Source organism: Octopus sinensis, linkage group LG4, assembly GCF_006345805.1.
Source record: "Octopus sinensis linkage group LG4, ASM634580v1, whole genome shotgun sequence".
Classification (NCBI taxonomy): domain Eukaryota; kingdom Metazoa; phylum Mollusca; class Cephalopoda; order Octopoda; family Octopodidae; genus Octopus; species Octopus sinensis.
In genome coordinates this window covers 47845786-47861961 of record NC_043000.1, presented here as the reverse complement: position 1 = coordinate 47861961, position 16176 = coordinate 47845786, and the positions used below count along the sequence as shown (strand labels likewise).

Here is a 16176-nt window from a genome sequence, read left to right as displayed (position 1 = left end):
CACAGTGATAGAGGAAAGTAAGAAGAAACCCATCATTGTAATCTGTATCTGTTCTGTCTTTGCATACATATGCAAATAGACGGTGAGAAAGAGAGGGAGAGAGAGAAAGGGAGGGACAATAACAAGAGGAAGAGAGAAAGGGAGGGAGAGAGAGAGAGAGAGAGAAAGGTGTAGATATATCTTTGGTGTTTTCTTTTCCATCACAAACTTTTAAATAAATAATGGTATTTTCGTTTAGTATTCATAACTTCCTTTTTTTAATAAAAAAATATTGGCACTTCTTCATTTCCAGAGACCCATGAAATTGAAAGTATTTACCTTGTCAGAAGTAAGATTTTTCCTGGTCAAAGAGTGAAAATTTTTCCCCCTTGCCAAAAGAAATTTTTTTCTCTTGCCAAAAGTATTTTTAATGGTAGAAAAGTGAATGTGTTTTTATGGGTTATAGTGTTAGTGATCGCTATTTCTTACACTCAATAATACATGAGCATTGGTGACTTGCTCTCACACACAAGAGATAATTTGGAAAAATATTTGTTTGCAATAAAATTTCTTGCAATAAACTATTTTGGTGCATCCGCATAAGCACCCATCTGCATGATGTGGGTCTTCCCTAAGCTTTACAACTTCGCCAATCCAAAATGTAGTGAAATTTAATGAAGAAGACCAGTCATCTGCACAAAAGTAATTGCATTCGGTGTTATTTGCAGCAACCCTTGCTAATTCTCTATTAACATTAAATACACTTGAGTAGAAATTAATCATGCATTACTCGTGTTAATTGAGAATTTAATTAAAATATATGGTGGATCCATCTTCAGTATTGACAAATGACATGCTGGACACTTCATAGCATTAAGCCAGTTTTCTGATGAGTCTCTGCTTTATTTCCATGTCTTAGTACTTTCTCCTTGTGGGGAAAACACTTTTAATTTTTTAACTTGGAACCTACCTACTTTTTCTGGAATAAATGCTTTCATTTTCATGGATCCCTTGAAATGTTGAAATGTTTAGTTTTTGACAATTCTTGCTTAACCCTTTCGTTACTGTATTTATTTTGAGATGCTCTGTGTTTCTTTCAATTACTTTAAATATAACAAAGAATTTGGTAAAATAACCTAGTTATCATTCAGGTAGTGTTAGGAGCATAAACTGTGACTAAGGTTTGGTGAAAGACATTTGTACTCAAAGCCAGAACCAGTTTCAGCCACGTTGGTAATGAAAGAGATAATGTATTATCTAGATGTTTCAACATTAGTGATGATTAACATGAAGTTGAAACCATGTGGTTACAAAGTGACTTTCTTAACCACACAATTATGCCTAGACAATTATACATGCTGTATCTTACAATTAAACAACAATTAATTGTCTGGGTTGTTCAATATGAACACCAGTTCACTTAAATTGTTTTTGTTTTCTATTCTTTGAAGAAAATTTTAAAAATTAAAAAAAAAAAAATTTTACATTTAAAATAAAATGTTTTTACTACAAATATTTGAAAAGAAATAAATGAATTCCAGACCTATAAAGAAAACTTAACAGACTTGATAAACAAGTGTTGTTCCATACATTTATGGTAAGTTCTATTATAATTCCAGGTAACATGCAGGTACCAGGTGGATAAAGAAAGACAGAGATGATCAGGTAGCCAGACATTTTATAGCTGTGATTAGCTTGTAGCTTTTCTTCAATGCTTGATTAGATGAAACGAGAAGATGAGCTGGTTGTAAACTGGCATCGATCCTGAACAACTACCTTTAAGAAGTTAACTGAAGATCTTGGAACTACTCGTTTTTATGTAATGATAAATTCATTAATCAATTAATCTACAGACAACCATGAGTGTTATATATAAGGTTGTATAATTATTTACAGACATATAGGAAAGAGTGTTGTAAGAGATATTCTTTTCTTTCTTTTATTCTTTTACTTGTTTCAGTCATTTGATTGTGGCCATGCTGGAGCACTGCATTTAGTTGAGCAAGTCGACCCCCAGAGCTTATTCTTTGGAAGCCTAGTACTTATTCTATCAGTCTCTTAAACCGAACTGCTAAGTTACGGGGGCGTAAGTATACCAACATCGGTTGTCAAGTGATGTTGAGGGGACAATCACAGACACACAAACATATACAAATACATACACATATATATATATATACATATATATATATATATATATATATATACGACGGGCTTCTTCTAGTTTCTGTCTACCAAATCCACTCATAAGGCTTTTGTCGGCCTGAGTAGAAGACACTTGCCAAGGTGCCATGCAATGGGACTGAACCTGGAACAATGTGGTTGGTAAGCAAGCTACTTACCACACAGCCACTCCTGTGCCTATTGATATGCTTATCAATTTTATACATCTTTAGAAGAAAATACTCTTGACTAAACTTTGACATATTGTGCCTGGTAAAAATCCGAAACGAATTTAGAGAGTAAATGCATCAGATAACCCATGTGAGCGGTTATCCTATAAATTGTCTTTTGAGAAATTGAGAAAGAAGGATTATTAGTGGTTTGTTAAGAGAATCTTACAGACTCATATTAACTTCTGTATACCAAAATACTAGTTCTCATTGATGAATCAAACAAAGTGCTATAAATGTTTACTTTAAAGGATAGTGGGCTGAAATGGAAATATTTTAGTATCAGAGTCCTCAGGAGCATAGAACAAATAGTTTAATTTCTTTATGAAATATGGAAGTATAGAAGAAATTGGTCACATGTTTTCTGTCAGTACATGGTTGTTGTTACACTTGCTAAGCCCTTTGCCATTCTTATGATCACAGGTATTTTGGTCATTACTATTCATTGTCACCATCATTTAAAATCTGCTTTTCCATGATTGCATGGATCAGACATAATTTGATGAAGCAGATTTTCTATGGTCATATGTGCTTCCTGTCACCAAACCTCACCTGTCTCCATGAGAGGTAATATTTTTCCCATGACCAGGTATATCCCAGAAAATTGGAAAATGGAAAACATTGCTTGCATGATGGTGACATTTGCTTACAAATAATGAGACAGTAACCGCAGATGCACACACAAACGCTCATGCATGCAATCATACACACGCAAACAGTTACATTATATATATTGGAGTGGCTGTGTGGTAAGTAGTTTTCTTACCAACCACTTAGTTCCAGGTTCAGTCACACTGCATGACACCTTGGGCTAGTGGATTTGGTAGAGGGAAACTGAAAGAAGCCCATCGTATAAATATATATATGTATATGTATATGTCTGTGTGTCTGTTTTTGTCTCCCCCTCCATTGCTTGACAACCAATGTCAGTGTATTTGCAGCCCTGTAACTTAGTGTTTAGCAAAAGAGACCGATAGAATAAGTACTAGGCTTACAAAGCATAAGTCCTGTGGTTGATTTGTTCAACTAAAGGTGGTGCTCCAGCATGACGACAGTCTGATACAAATAAAAGAGTAAAAGAGTATATATATATATATATATATATATATATATATATATATATATATAGTGACGTATATTTACCATTTAAATATGGCTAACCCCTAAGGGTGGATGCTACTGTAGTTTGTAGCCCCAGGAGAACACCTCCTCCAGCTGGCAATAGACACACTTTCTGTGCCCTATCAGTATTTGCAAAGGGAAGCCATCCTTCCCGTCTCCAACTTATGATACACACGGACTCGAGTTTCTGGGTATTGACCCGTCATCGGCGTGTGACAATTGAAGGGAACCTACTTTTCATCGACAACTGTGATTGTCACACGCCGATGACGGGTCAATACCCAGAAACTTGAGTCCGTGTGTATCATAAGTTGGAGACGGGAAGGATGGCTTCCCTTTGCAAATACTGATAGGGCACAGAAAGTGTGTCTATTGCCAGCTGGAGGAGGTTTCTTCCTGGGGCTACAAACTACAGTAGCATTCACCCTTAGGGGTTAGTCATATTTAAATGGCAAATATACGTCACGATGTGTTGTAGCTACTGTTTATAACTTGCTCTAAGATTTATTATTATATATATATATATAAATATACACACACACATATTATATACAATGATCTTCTTTCAGTTACTGTCTATTAAATCCACTCACAATGCTTTGGTTAGCTCAGAGCTAGAGGAAAAGATAGTTACTCAAGATGCCACACAGTGGGACTGAAACTGGAACCAGTTGCTTAGGAAGCAAACTTCTAACCACACAGCCATGCCTGTACCTATATTCTCATTTTCTTTTTCTAAAACCCAAGATACCTTGGGTAGTATTATCTAAATTGTTATTTCTCTTTTCTTTCGAAGATATTTCGATGCTATTTTTAGCAGATCAACCACTCACATGGAAGCTCCTTCATTGTACAAGCATTGTATTTACAACAACAAGAAACAAAAGAAGAATAAATTAAAAGTAAATGTACAATAGTTTGTAGATTGAGAGAGAAAAGCAGAATGTTGGGTATTTCTGATACACTCAGCTAGATGTCAGCAGTTGATGTTGCAATGAACTAAAGATCATATACTAATTACTTCACTTGCTAGAAGACAAATATGAGTTATATGACATAAATAGCATAATTGGTGCTGGAGGTAGTTCTAATGAAATTATGGTAGCATGAGCAAAGACTTTGTTGAACAAGTTTAAATATATGTTACAATATTTTTGATGGCATAGATTTCCTCTCTGTACTAAAGATAGGCAAAATAATGCATAGGGGAAATCCAGAAACTGCAATAAACAAAACAAAATAAAACAAAAAATACATAGAAAGCTGATGGTTTACATTGGTTCAGTTAATTAGTTCATTGGAGAATTTAAAGCAATGAAAGAGACAAGAAGCCAAATTGTTAAAATTTTCATTCTCTACAGCAGGGGTCTCCAAAGTTTTCCAGCGGAGGGCCACATTGCTGAATTTTTAAAGCTACGGGGGCCAAGGTTCTAAATTATTTATTTTACCAAAATAATATAAATAAATAGTGAATTAATAATTAAAAAAGGTTATTTATTCAGTAACAATTAACATGTTTTTTTTAACTTTGATCAATAGGGGAAACATGAAATTGTTTCATTTCTGACAAAATTTTGTCCAACTGAGGTTCAAAATGAGTGGTTCCAATAACAAGCAATGCATTTAAATGTTCATCAGACAATTGTGATCTGTAGCAGGATTTTGTGTATTTCATCTTTGAAAAAGTCTTCTCACACAAATATGTGGTGCCAAAAACTGAAATGAATTCACAGGCAAACCTCCTTAAATGAAGAAATTGGTCGGATGGAAGGCATTTGTAGAATTCAATCAAATTTCCCTCTTTATATTTGTCCTTCAGGATGTCATTGGATTGCAAATCAATAACTTCCATTTGTAACTCAGAAGGTAAGTCTCCAATAACAGAGTTAAATGGATTTTCAAAAATTCTTAGTTTTGAAGAACATGCATCAAGATCAGAAAAACGTTCTTCAAACTGTTGTTTCAAAGCTAAAATGACATCTTGAGCAAACAAGTTTGGAAATGGAGTGGCAGCTTCCTGTCTATATTTGTCACATCGTGAAAAATGAGTAAAGCAGCTTCTTGTTAACTGACTTTCAAATAGTATTAATTTCTTACGAAAAGCTTTCACCTTTGAGTACAAATCACAGATGAGTGAAGTTTCACCTTGTATCCGTAGGTTGAAATCATTGAGATGCATAGTTAAATCGGCTGAAAATGCTAATTTCCAGAGCCATTCACTGTCTTTGAGCAACACCTGTGAATGGTTTTTCTCATTTAAAATATTTCAATTTCAGTTCGAAGCTCAAAAAATCTAGCCAGAATTTTTCCATAGCTAAGCCATCTTACTGAAGTATAGTAAGGTAGGTCTGGAAACTCAGCATTCATTTCCTCCAAGAAATCACGAAATTGGCGATGTTTGAGTCCATGAGATCTTATGTAGTTAACAGTGGAAATCACAGGATCTAATACAGATGATAAATCAAGATGCTTTCCACACAGTGCTTGCTGATGAAGAATACAATGCAATACCAAAGGTTTCAATCCACCGGAATTCTCAATTACTTTGTTAATTTGCCCAACTAAGCCCTTTTTGGTTCCACACATATTTCTGCCACCATCTGTTGTTATGCATTTTAGTTTTTTCCATTCCAAATTATACTCAGCCACTGACTTTTCCACTTCTCTAAAAATATCTATGCCTGTTGTTGTTCCATGCATGCTGTGCACAGATACAAGTTCCTCAGTAATCTCAAAATTGGCATTTATTCCTCTGATGAACAATAACAATTGGGATGTGTCTGATACATCAATTGACTCATCAAGTGCAACAGAAAAGCATACAAACTTGCTGGCTTTGTCTTTTAGCTGTGATTTAATATTTCTTTCAATATGTTCAACCCTACGAGCAACAGTGTTCGCAGAAAGACTAATTGCGGAAAATAAATCTACGTTTTCTGGACACATTTCCTTAGCTACCTCATTCAAGCACTTTTTAATAAGTTCACCATCTGTAAATGGCTTACCTTTCTTCGCCAAAAGGTTAGCAACATGGAAGCTTGCTCTTGTTGCTCTCTCTTTTTCTACAGCCTTCTTCTTGAAAACAAACTGCATTGATGATAAATTCTTCTTTAATTTGTCAAATTTCTCTTTACGTAGCTGTCCAATGAATTGGTAGTACTGTGATGAATGCTTTTTTTCATAATGTCTCCGAATGTTGTACTCTTTAAGTACTGCAATTGTGTCGGTGCATATAACGCATAGTGCCTTGTTGTTTGACTCTATGACAAAATAGTCTATGTTCCATTGTTCCTTAAAAACTCTACACTCAGAGTCGATTTTCGTTTTCTTCCTTGAGCTAACATTTTTACCATGGGTCGACAGATTTTGCTCGACGATATATGTAAAAGGACGAAACAAGTAAAAACAATATTCACAGGTCACTCGATACGTGCATTCACTTCGGCAGCGACGACGACAAATGACTCACACTTGTGCACAACGAAAACGCCAAGTCTGTGCTGACTGACGGAATGCGCATCGAACTTTACTCCACGCTGATTGGCGACTGCACCAGGATTAGAAACCACCACACAACGTCAGGCTCAACCCTCTCTATTCATCGCTCGTGAGATGTAGGTAACATCGATAAATCGATATTTGTCTTCTTTTATTATACTAGGCACGGGACTTTTATTAACGTCATACTTGTCGTATCTGCTCTCTCGACAGTTGACGGAATAGGTTGACTTTTCTGCGACATCAATAAAGCTAGAAATTGAATCTCTGCTTCATTGTAAGCAGCACCATCCATCTCACTGACAATCGCCTATTATCTAAGATGAATGATAGGTAGCTCCATAGCGAAGTTAATTCATTTTATGGTGGTTCTGATGGGTCAGTTAAAACGGGGGGAGTGGAAAAGAACCTATATTTACACTAAAGTTTAGTGTATAAATTTTTAATTCGCCGGCGCAATTTAAAGACATTAATTGATGGCAAATCAATTAGCGTCGTCTTGCGTCTATTTGCTGTACTATATTTGTCAAACGTATTAAAAGGGGTGTAAAGTATATTTGTTTTTGTATGATTTCGGCAAGGCTTGTTTTTCGACATTTGTTTTATAATTTTGGAGGACAGCTCGGCGGGCCGGATTAAAAACCTTGGCGGGCCGAATCCGGCCCGCGGGCCGTACTTTGGAGACCCCTGCTCTACAGCAATTAAATTTATCAAATATTTCTATGAATTATTTTATATAATGCACATCTTAGATTTATGATTATGTTCCATAAGACACAGAGAGAGAGAGAGAGAGAGCACAAGCTGATTGATTAATTTTTTTTATAATAATTCATTTTTAGTGATGGAAGCAATATTCATTCAAAAATTAATGATCTGTATACATACATTGAGTGTGCATATATGTTTAAAACCTTCTAAACTGTGGTATTTGTCTTGAAAAAGTATCTGTCACTAATAAAGAAGTTTTGTTTAGCCTGCCAGCAAAATGCGATATCAGTGACCTTTCAAGCACTGTTTAACTATACCAGCTAGCAACGGATGTTTGCTTGACATGAGGCAATGCGGAAATTTTCTACTGATGAAGCTAACAAACAATTTCACCACTAAAACTGGATGACCTTCACCTGTTGCTGATATCTTTCTGTGTTTTTAACACTATATGTCTAGAAGAGATACTTTCTCAAGATAAATTTGTAGTTTAGAAGGCTTTTAACATATACACACTCCAAGTATATGTGCAGATTGTTTTTTTTTATGTGGTTTGGGAAGGAAGTGCAGTGCTCATGAAACTTTTATTTATTTAATTACAATCGAAATCGATCAACATCAATGGAAATTGTAGCTGTGATACCAGTGCTGATGGCATGTAAGAGAACCATCCGAACGTGGCCGTTGCCAGCACCGCCCCGACTGGCCTCCGTGCCGGTGGCATGTAAAATGCACCATCTGATTGTGGCCGTTGCCAGCCTCGTCTGGCCCCGTGCCAGTGGCACATAAAATGCACCATCCGATTGTGGTCGTTTGCCAGCCTCGTCTGGCACCTGTGCAGGTGGCACGTAAAAAGCACCCACTACACTCACGGAGTGGTTGGCATTAGGAAGGGCATCCAGCTGTAGAAACACTGCCAGATCAGACTGGGCCTGGCGCAGCCTTCTGGCTTCCCAGACCCCAGTTGAACCGTCCAACCCATGCTAGCATGGAAAACGGACGTTAAACGATTATGATGATGATGATGATGATGATGAATAAGGGTGCCAATCTACTAGAAGAGGACCTCAAATGGTGTAGTAACCACTTAGATTATAACTCCAGTTTCACAATCTTGTGATAATGGAGTAATAATATAAGTGCTTCTTAGACCATTTAGGGTCTACTTCTACCACACTGGCATTGTAATTATTCAATTCCCTTATTGTAATTTTAATATAAATTAACCATTATGGTATTTTAGTATGCTGGCCACTGATAAATCATTAAATAATGATTTCATCCTAAATATGTACTCTCCCTCTTTTACTCTTTTACTTGTTTCAGTCATTTGACTATGGCCATGCTGGAGCACCACCTTTAGTCGAGCAAATCGACCCCAGGACTTAGTCTTTGTAAGCCTACTACTTATTCTATCAGTCTCTTTTGCTGAACCACTAAGTTACGGGGATACAAACACACTAGCATCAGTTGTCAAGCAATGTTGATGGGGACAAACACAGGCACACAAACATATATACACACATACATATATATATATATATATTTATACGATGGGCTTCTTTCAGTTTCCGTCTACCAAATCCTCTCACAAGGCTTTGGTCAGCCCAAGGCTATAGTAGAAGACACTTGCATAAGGTGCCACACAGTGAGACTGAACCTGGAATCATGTGGCTGGTAAGCAAGCTACTTACCACACAGCCACTCCTACGCCTAAGGGTAGGAAATTATTAATTAATAATTAATTGATTAATTCATTTATTTTGTCAGAGCCTTCAGTACTGCTGGAGAGATGAGAGAAGCTATTCTCTAACCAAAGATCTGAACCAAATGCTAGCAATGTAGTTAACTTTACTGAAGATACTTGGGGATCAAGTAGTGACATTAAACTCAGGTGACTTCCATTCAAGAACTAAAAAGGCAAAGAGCTGGAACAAATATGGTAATGTTTCTCATCTAATGTTCTTAAAAATTCACCAATCATATGCCCTTGACAGACACTTGATTTTATTGACACTGTAAGGATGAAAAAGAAATGTTGACATTGGCAGAAATTGGATCTACAGCACAAAGAGCCAGAACAAATACCACAAAGCATTTTTATCCATGCCTTTAAGATCTTGCCAATGTATTTTGAATATGCAATGCTAAAACATGGGAAAGTTTCAAGAACAGCTGTATGTAAAGTGCTAACTGTAATACTGGTGGTGTTTAAAGATTTTCTTCTATGCTTAACGGTAGAAATCCTGCCAGGTGCAAGTATAATTTTCATCTTTCTAGGATCAAGAAAAAGCATGCCAGCAGGCATGGCTATGTGGTAAGAAGCTTCCTTCCTTCTCAACCACGTATCATCTTGGGCAAGCGCCTTCAATTATAGTCTCAGGCTGACCAAAGCCTTGTGAGTGGATTCGGTAGATGGAAACTGAAAGAAGCCCATTTTATACATACATATGTATGTATGTATAAGATTGGCAACATACCGTAAAAGAGGGAATACAAAGGAGTGACAGAGAGAAGGAGGAGAAATGGAAAGACAAGAAAAGACGTCAACAAGAAACTAGGACATTACAATCAGCCAGGAACAGTCTTCGCTACATTTGCGGCACCTGCCAGAGGAAGTGTTCGTCCAGGATAGGACTACACAGCCACAGCAGGAAATGTATTAGGACATGAAATGTAAAAGCCGGACTAGATTATTTTATGCGCAACTCTATTGTCTCCCGAGACAAAAAGGATGCCAACAACAACAACTAATATATACATACGTACATACATACATATATATATATATTATATATAATATATATATATATATATATATATATATATATATTATATATATATATATGCATGTATATGCATATATGTATACATATATGTATGTATATATATGTGTATGTATATCACGTGATCACGTTACCGACCAGACCATCAGATGTTGTTACACATCGCTGGTCACAATGCATTCGCATTGTTTTAGCCTTTGAATGATGCCACCCCACTGGCTAAGCGAGCAGGCCAACAGAAGAAAGAGTGGGAGAAAGAGTGGTGAAAGAGTACAGCAGGGATCACCACCCCCTGCCGGAGTGTCGTGGAGCTTTTAGATGTTTTCGCTCAATAAACACTCACAACGCCTGGTCTGGAATCAAAACCGCGATCCTACGACCACGAGTCCGCTGCCCTAACCACTAGGCCATTGCGCCTCCACATGTGTATGTATATATATATATATATATATATATATATAATATATATATATATATATATGTATATATATGTGTGTATATATATATATATATATATTAATATATATATATAATATATATATATATATATTATATATATATGTATGTATATGTATATGCATATGTATGTGTATATATATATATATATTATATAATATATATATCTGTGTGTGTGTCTTTGTGTCTGTGCTTGTCCCAGTCATCACCTTTGACAACTGGTGTTGGTGTGTCTATGTCCCCTTAACCTAGAAGTTCAGCAATAAGCAACCAATGGAATAAGTACTAGGCTTTAAAGAAGTAAGTCCTGAGGTCGATTTGTTTGACTAAAGGTGGTGCTCCAACATGGCCACAGCCAAATGACTGAAGCAAATAAAGGAGTAAAAGAGTAAAAGAGAATAATTTTGTCTCCTGTCTGTTACTTGTTTCAGGCATTGGACTCTGGCCATTCTGGGACACCACCTTTCCACCGTCTCACCCACCTGCCACTGCCACCAGATTACTTATTTTTTAAGCTTGGTACTTATTCTATCAGTCTCATGTGCTGGACACCTAAGTTACAGGGGAGTGAACAAACTAAAACTGGTTGCCAATTCAGTGATGGTGACAAAGGCACACACACACACACCACACACACATGTCTATACATTTATATTTATTATTCTTAAACAAGAATGTTATTGACTGTCAATAACATTCTGGTATAAGAATATTAAATTTGTAATCTACAAAAAATATAGAGTAACCCATCACATTAATGTAAATATTTTTTTATTATAACTAAACATAAAAACAAATATTTTATATGTGTGTATATATACACGCAGACACATACACACAGACATATATATCATAGCTATAATGCAAAAGTTTCCTAAGTCCAAAACATTGCTTTTTTCAGAAAACAAAACTATCGCTTCACCATTCCATAGCAAAACCATTGTACTACACTTTGACAATTTTTGATACCTTGGCATCTGAAGCCGCTGTAGATACGATACCTTGACCAAAAGAACTGGCTATTGCAAGCAAAAATAAATATTGAAAAAAAGGCATGTGGCCAAATTTGGACATACAACAGTTTAACATAATAACAACGATATATACATATTCTTTTATTTTTTTACTTGTTTCAGTCATTTGACTGTGGCCATACTGGAGCACTGCCTCAAATGGTTTTAGTGGAGGAAATCAATCCCAGAACTTATTCTTTGTAAGTCTACTACTTATTCTATCAGTCTCTTTTACTGAAATGCCAAGTTACGGGGACATAAACACATCAGCATCGGTTATCAAGCAGTGACAGGGAGACAAACACAGACACACACATATAAATGCAAATATATATATATATATATATATATATATATATATATATATATATATATATACGACAGGCTTCTTTCACTTTCCGTCTACCAAGTACCAAATTGGTTGGCCTGAGGCTATAGCAGAAGACACTTGCCCAAGGTGCCATGCAGTAGGACTGAACTTGAAACAATGTGGCTGGAAAGCAAGCTTCTTACCTTGTTGCCACCTTCCAATCACTGGGCCTCACGTAGGCAATGACAAATGACCAAGGCCTTTGGCAATATATTGTGCTTGAGAAGAAGACCCATCAAGCCAAGTGAAATCATAGTCATGGCAGATACTAGTGGCATGCAAATGGCACCCATGCTGGTGGCACATAAAATCACCGATTACACTCTTGGTGTGGTTGGTGTTAGGAAGGGCATCCAGCCATAGAAACCATGCCAAATCAGACTTGAGTCTGGTGTATTTCCTCAGCTTACCAACCCTAGTCAAACCTATTTTTTTATTGCCCACAAGGCACTAAACATAGAGGGGACAAACAAGGACAGACAAAGGGATTAAGTCAATTACATTGACCCCAGAGCATAAAAAGGGGTTAAACATAGAGGGGACAAACAAGGACAGACAAAGGGATTAAGTCGAAGTCAATTACATCAACTCCAATGTGTAACTGGTACTTAATTTATCGACCCTGAAAGAATGAAAGTAAAGTCGAGCTCGGCGGAATTTGAACACAGAAAGTAAAGACAGACGAAATACCGCTAGGAATTTCACCTGGCATGCTAACATTTCTGCCTGCTCGCCACCTTACCAACCCTGGTCAAACCGTCCAACCCATGCCTGCATGGACAGCGGATACTAAATGATGATAATGAAGCGGATGATGATGATAGTATATATATATATATATATACACACACACACAATGGGCTTCTTTCGGTTTCTGCCTACTAAATCCACTCGCAAGGCTTTGGCTGTTCCAAGGCTATAGTGGAAGACACTTGCCCAAGGTGCCATGCAGTCAGGCTGAACATGGGACCATGTGGTTAGGAAGCAAACTTCTTACCATGCAGCCAGTACTAATTCCCAACAATTTTCTCGTCTTGTTCCAAAGTTATGTCAACAGAAAAGAAAATTTGAATAGAAAAGAGATGAGAAATAATAATGCAATCAAATGAATTGACTACAGCAGCAAGAGAAATGACTGGAATTGTTATACGAATGGATCAGATACAGTGGCTGAGAAAAAGAAGAAAAAAAAAAAAGGAGATTATCATGAATTGATAGAAGTGAGCCATAAGAGATGTAGATCAAGGAAGACTTGGGACAGTAGACTGGAAGCAGCAGAGTGGAGATTATTGGGCTTCAGATGATATCGCCACATGAGATCAAGAACCATGAAACAATGCTTTACTGTAAGTAGACTCATCCAAGCCATGCAAGCATTTAAAAATAAATGGAAGTTAAAACAATGAGAAAAACGATGCTGTTGATAATACACATAGTGATGAGTATTACAATGTGAGGAGGGAGAGGATAACAATGAAGAACATGATTTGGCTGAGTTAATAGGGAAAAGGTTTAATGTTTAATTATGTAATTACAGATTTAGATAAAATATAATATTGGTTCAGTGGAGAGAATCAACAAAAATTGTTCTGCGTATTGATTAAAATATCAGATTGAATCAAAATGTTTGTCTTGTAGTGGCTATCATGTAATATTATTTATTTATCACAAATAGCAATCAGCAAATGAAAAGTAAATTTATACACATGCCACATTGAAAAGCGAGTTATTTTGTAAGTAAATCTATATGAAGAGGTTCAATTTATCTTATTGAATGAAAATAATATGAAAGCAGATGAGATTAAAATAACAAGATTTGAAACATGCAAACACAAACACTGCATGAATACACAAGTGTTAGTATATATATATCTATCTATCTATCTATCTATCTATCTATCTATCTGTACATATGTGTGTGTATACATGTATATATATATATATATATATATATATATATATCTTTATATATGTATATATATATATATATATATGTGTATAAATATATATGTATATATATTATTTATATATATGTATATGCATATATATATGTATATATATATATGTGCTTTAAAGAATGCCTCAACAGCATTAAGTGCTTTATTCAACAGTGCCATTCTAGCAACATACTCATGATGGGAGACTTCAATCTACCCTGTGTTGACTGGACTACAAACTGTTTGAAACCAAGCACTCCCGCCTCAACCGCTGACAAAGAAGCAGCAGAGTCACTTTTCGACTTTACGAATGAGTTTTTCTTGTCCCAACTTGTCCTTGCACCAACAAGACATCAGAACATTTTGGACCTAGTGTTTAGTAACCACACTAACACTATACATAACGTTACAGTGGAAAAAACCCTTCTTTCAGACCATGACATGGTTCTCTGTAACATGAAATTCCACCAGCCGAAAGCTAATCCTAGTGACCTTCCTCCAGCCCACCCATTTGACAACATGGATCTCCATAAAGCCAACTGGGATGCAATCAGGAACGAGCTATCAAATGTTGACTGGTCCTTTACACATACACACATCTCCACCAACCATAAAACATCTTGGCAGATCTTTGTAGACACCGTCACAGACATATGTGCAAAACACTCCCCACCAAGACCTGTGAACAAAACGTGCAGAATCCCCCAAAACAGAAAAACCATTATCAGAAAAATAAAAAGAACAAACACAAAAATTAACAAACTAAAGTACTGCCAACAGCAACACACACATTCGACGGCTATCGCACTGCTTGAATCCAAAAAATATAACCTCCAACAATGCATGAAGACCCTCATCAATAACCAAAGATCAGCTGAGGAGAAGTGGGCCATTGAAAAAATCAAACTCAACCCCAAAGTGTTCTTTTCATTTGCGAGGAAACGCAGGGTCACTGTCTCCACTGTAGGCCCTCTAATTGACGAAACTGGCACTCTCCAAGATAATGCCAAATCCATGGCCGAGATACTGCAGAAACAATACTGCTCTGTTTTTAGCAATCCTGATATGGCCGATCTGGGCTGTATCAGTGATGTCAACCCCCAACACACTATATCGGACATAACGTTTAGTGCCCCTGATGTCTTAGCGGCGATAAACGAAATAAAACACAATTCAGCAGTAGGCCCCGATAGGTTCCCTGCTTGTGTCCTGAAGGTGTGTCGACACCAACTTGCATCTCCCCTTGCTAATCTGTGGAGAAACTCACTGGATGCTGGCTATATTCCAAAAAACCTCTGTCCCAGTCTGTTGTCCCAGTTTTCAAAAAGGGAAACAAGTCCCTTGCAGTGAATTACCGTCCGATCTCACTCACCTCTCATATCATCAAGGTATTTGAGAGGGTGGTGAGATCTCGAATAACCCAATTTCTGGAAAGCAACAGACGGCTGATCTCCAACCAACATGGGTTCCGTAATGGAAGGGACTGCCTAACGCAGCTCCTGCATCATTTTGAGGACATTTTGAGAGCTTTGGGAGAGGGCTCCAACACCGATGTCATCTACCTTGATTTCAGTAAGGCCTTCGACAGGGTCGATCACAAGATCCTATTGAAAAAACTATCCAACATTGGTGTCTCTGGAAAGTTACTGAAATGGATTAAGTGTTTCCTGACAGACAGATCTCAACATGTTGTAGTTGAGGGGTAAAATCAAGCCCAGCCAAAGTCAGTAGTGGCGTTCCGCAAGGCACTGTGCTGGGCCCACTTCTTTTCATCATTTACATTAATGACATTAATGACATCATCAAGCACAGCAACATAAAAATCTTTGCAGATGACTCCAAGCTACAGAAGGTCATAAATGAGGCGAGTGACCGGACATGCCTTCAGTCAGATCTACTGGCTGTTATCCA

The 16176-nt window shown here is 36.9% G+C and overlaps 2 protein-coding genes across 2 annotated transcripts; both read right to left on the bottom strand.

Annotated features, from left to right (window-relative positions):
* Positions 1–5016: 5016 nt before the first annotated feature.
* LOC115210444 (general transcription factor II-I repeat domain-containing protein 2B-like) lies at positions 5017–5673 on the bottom strand. The gene has a single exon (XM_029779046.1). It carries the CDS (start codon positions 5671–5673, stop codon positions 5017–5019), a length of 657 nt encoding a protein of 218 aa, XP_029634906.1.
* Positions 5674–5750: 77 nt separating this feature from the next.
* Positions 5751–6440, bottom strand: LOC115210443 (general transcription factor II-I repeat domain-containing protein 2-like). Its single transcript, XM_029779045.1, has one exon. It carries the CDS (start codon positions 6438–6440, stop codon positions 5751–5753), a length of 690 nt encoding a protein of 229 aa, XP_029634905.1.
* Between the last annotated feature and the right edge of the window lie 9736 nt (positions 6441–16176).

Bases quoted from the DNA above. Each gene is read 5' to 3' on its own strand.
- LOC115210444 (XM_029779046.1), bottom strand. From the start codon at position 5,673: ATGCATCTCAATGATTTCAACCTACGGATACAAGGTGAAACTTCACTC.
- LOC115210443 (XM_029779045.1), bottom strand. From the start codon at position 6,440: ATGTGTCCAGAAAACGTAGATTTATTTTCCGCAATTAGTCTTTCTGCG.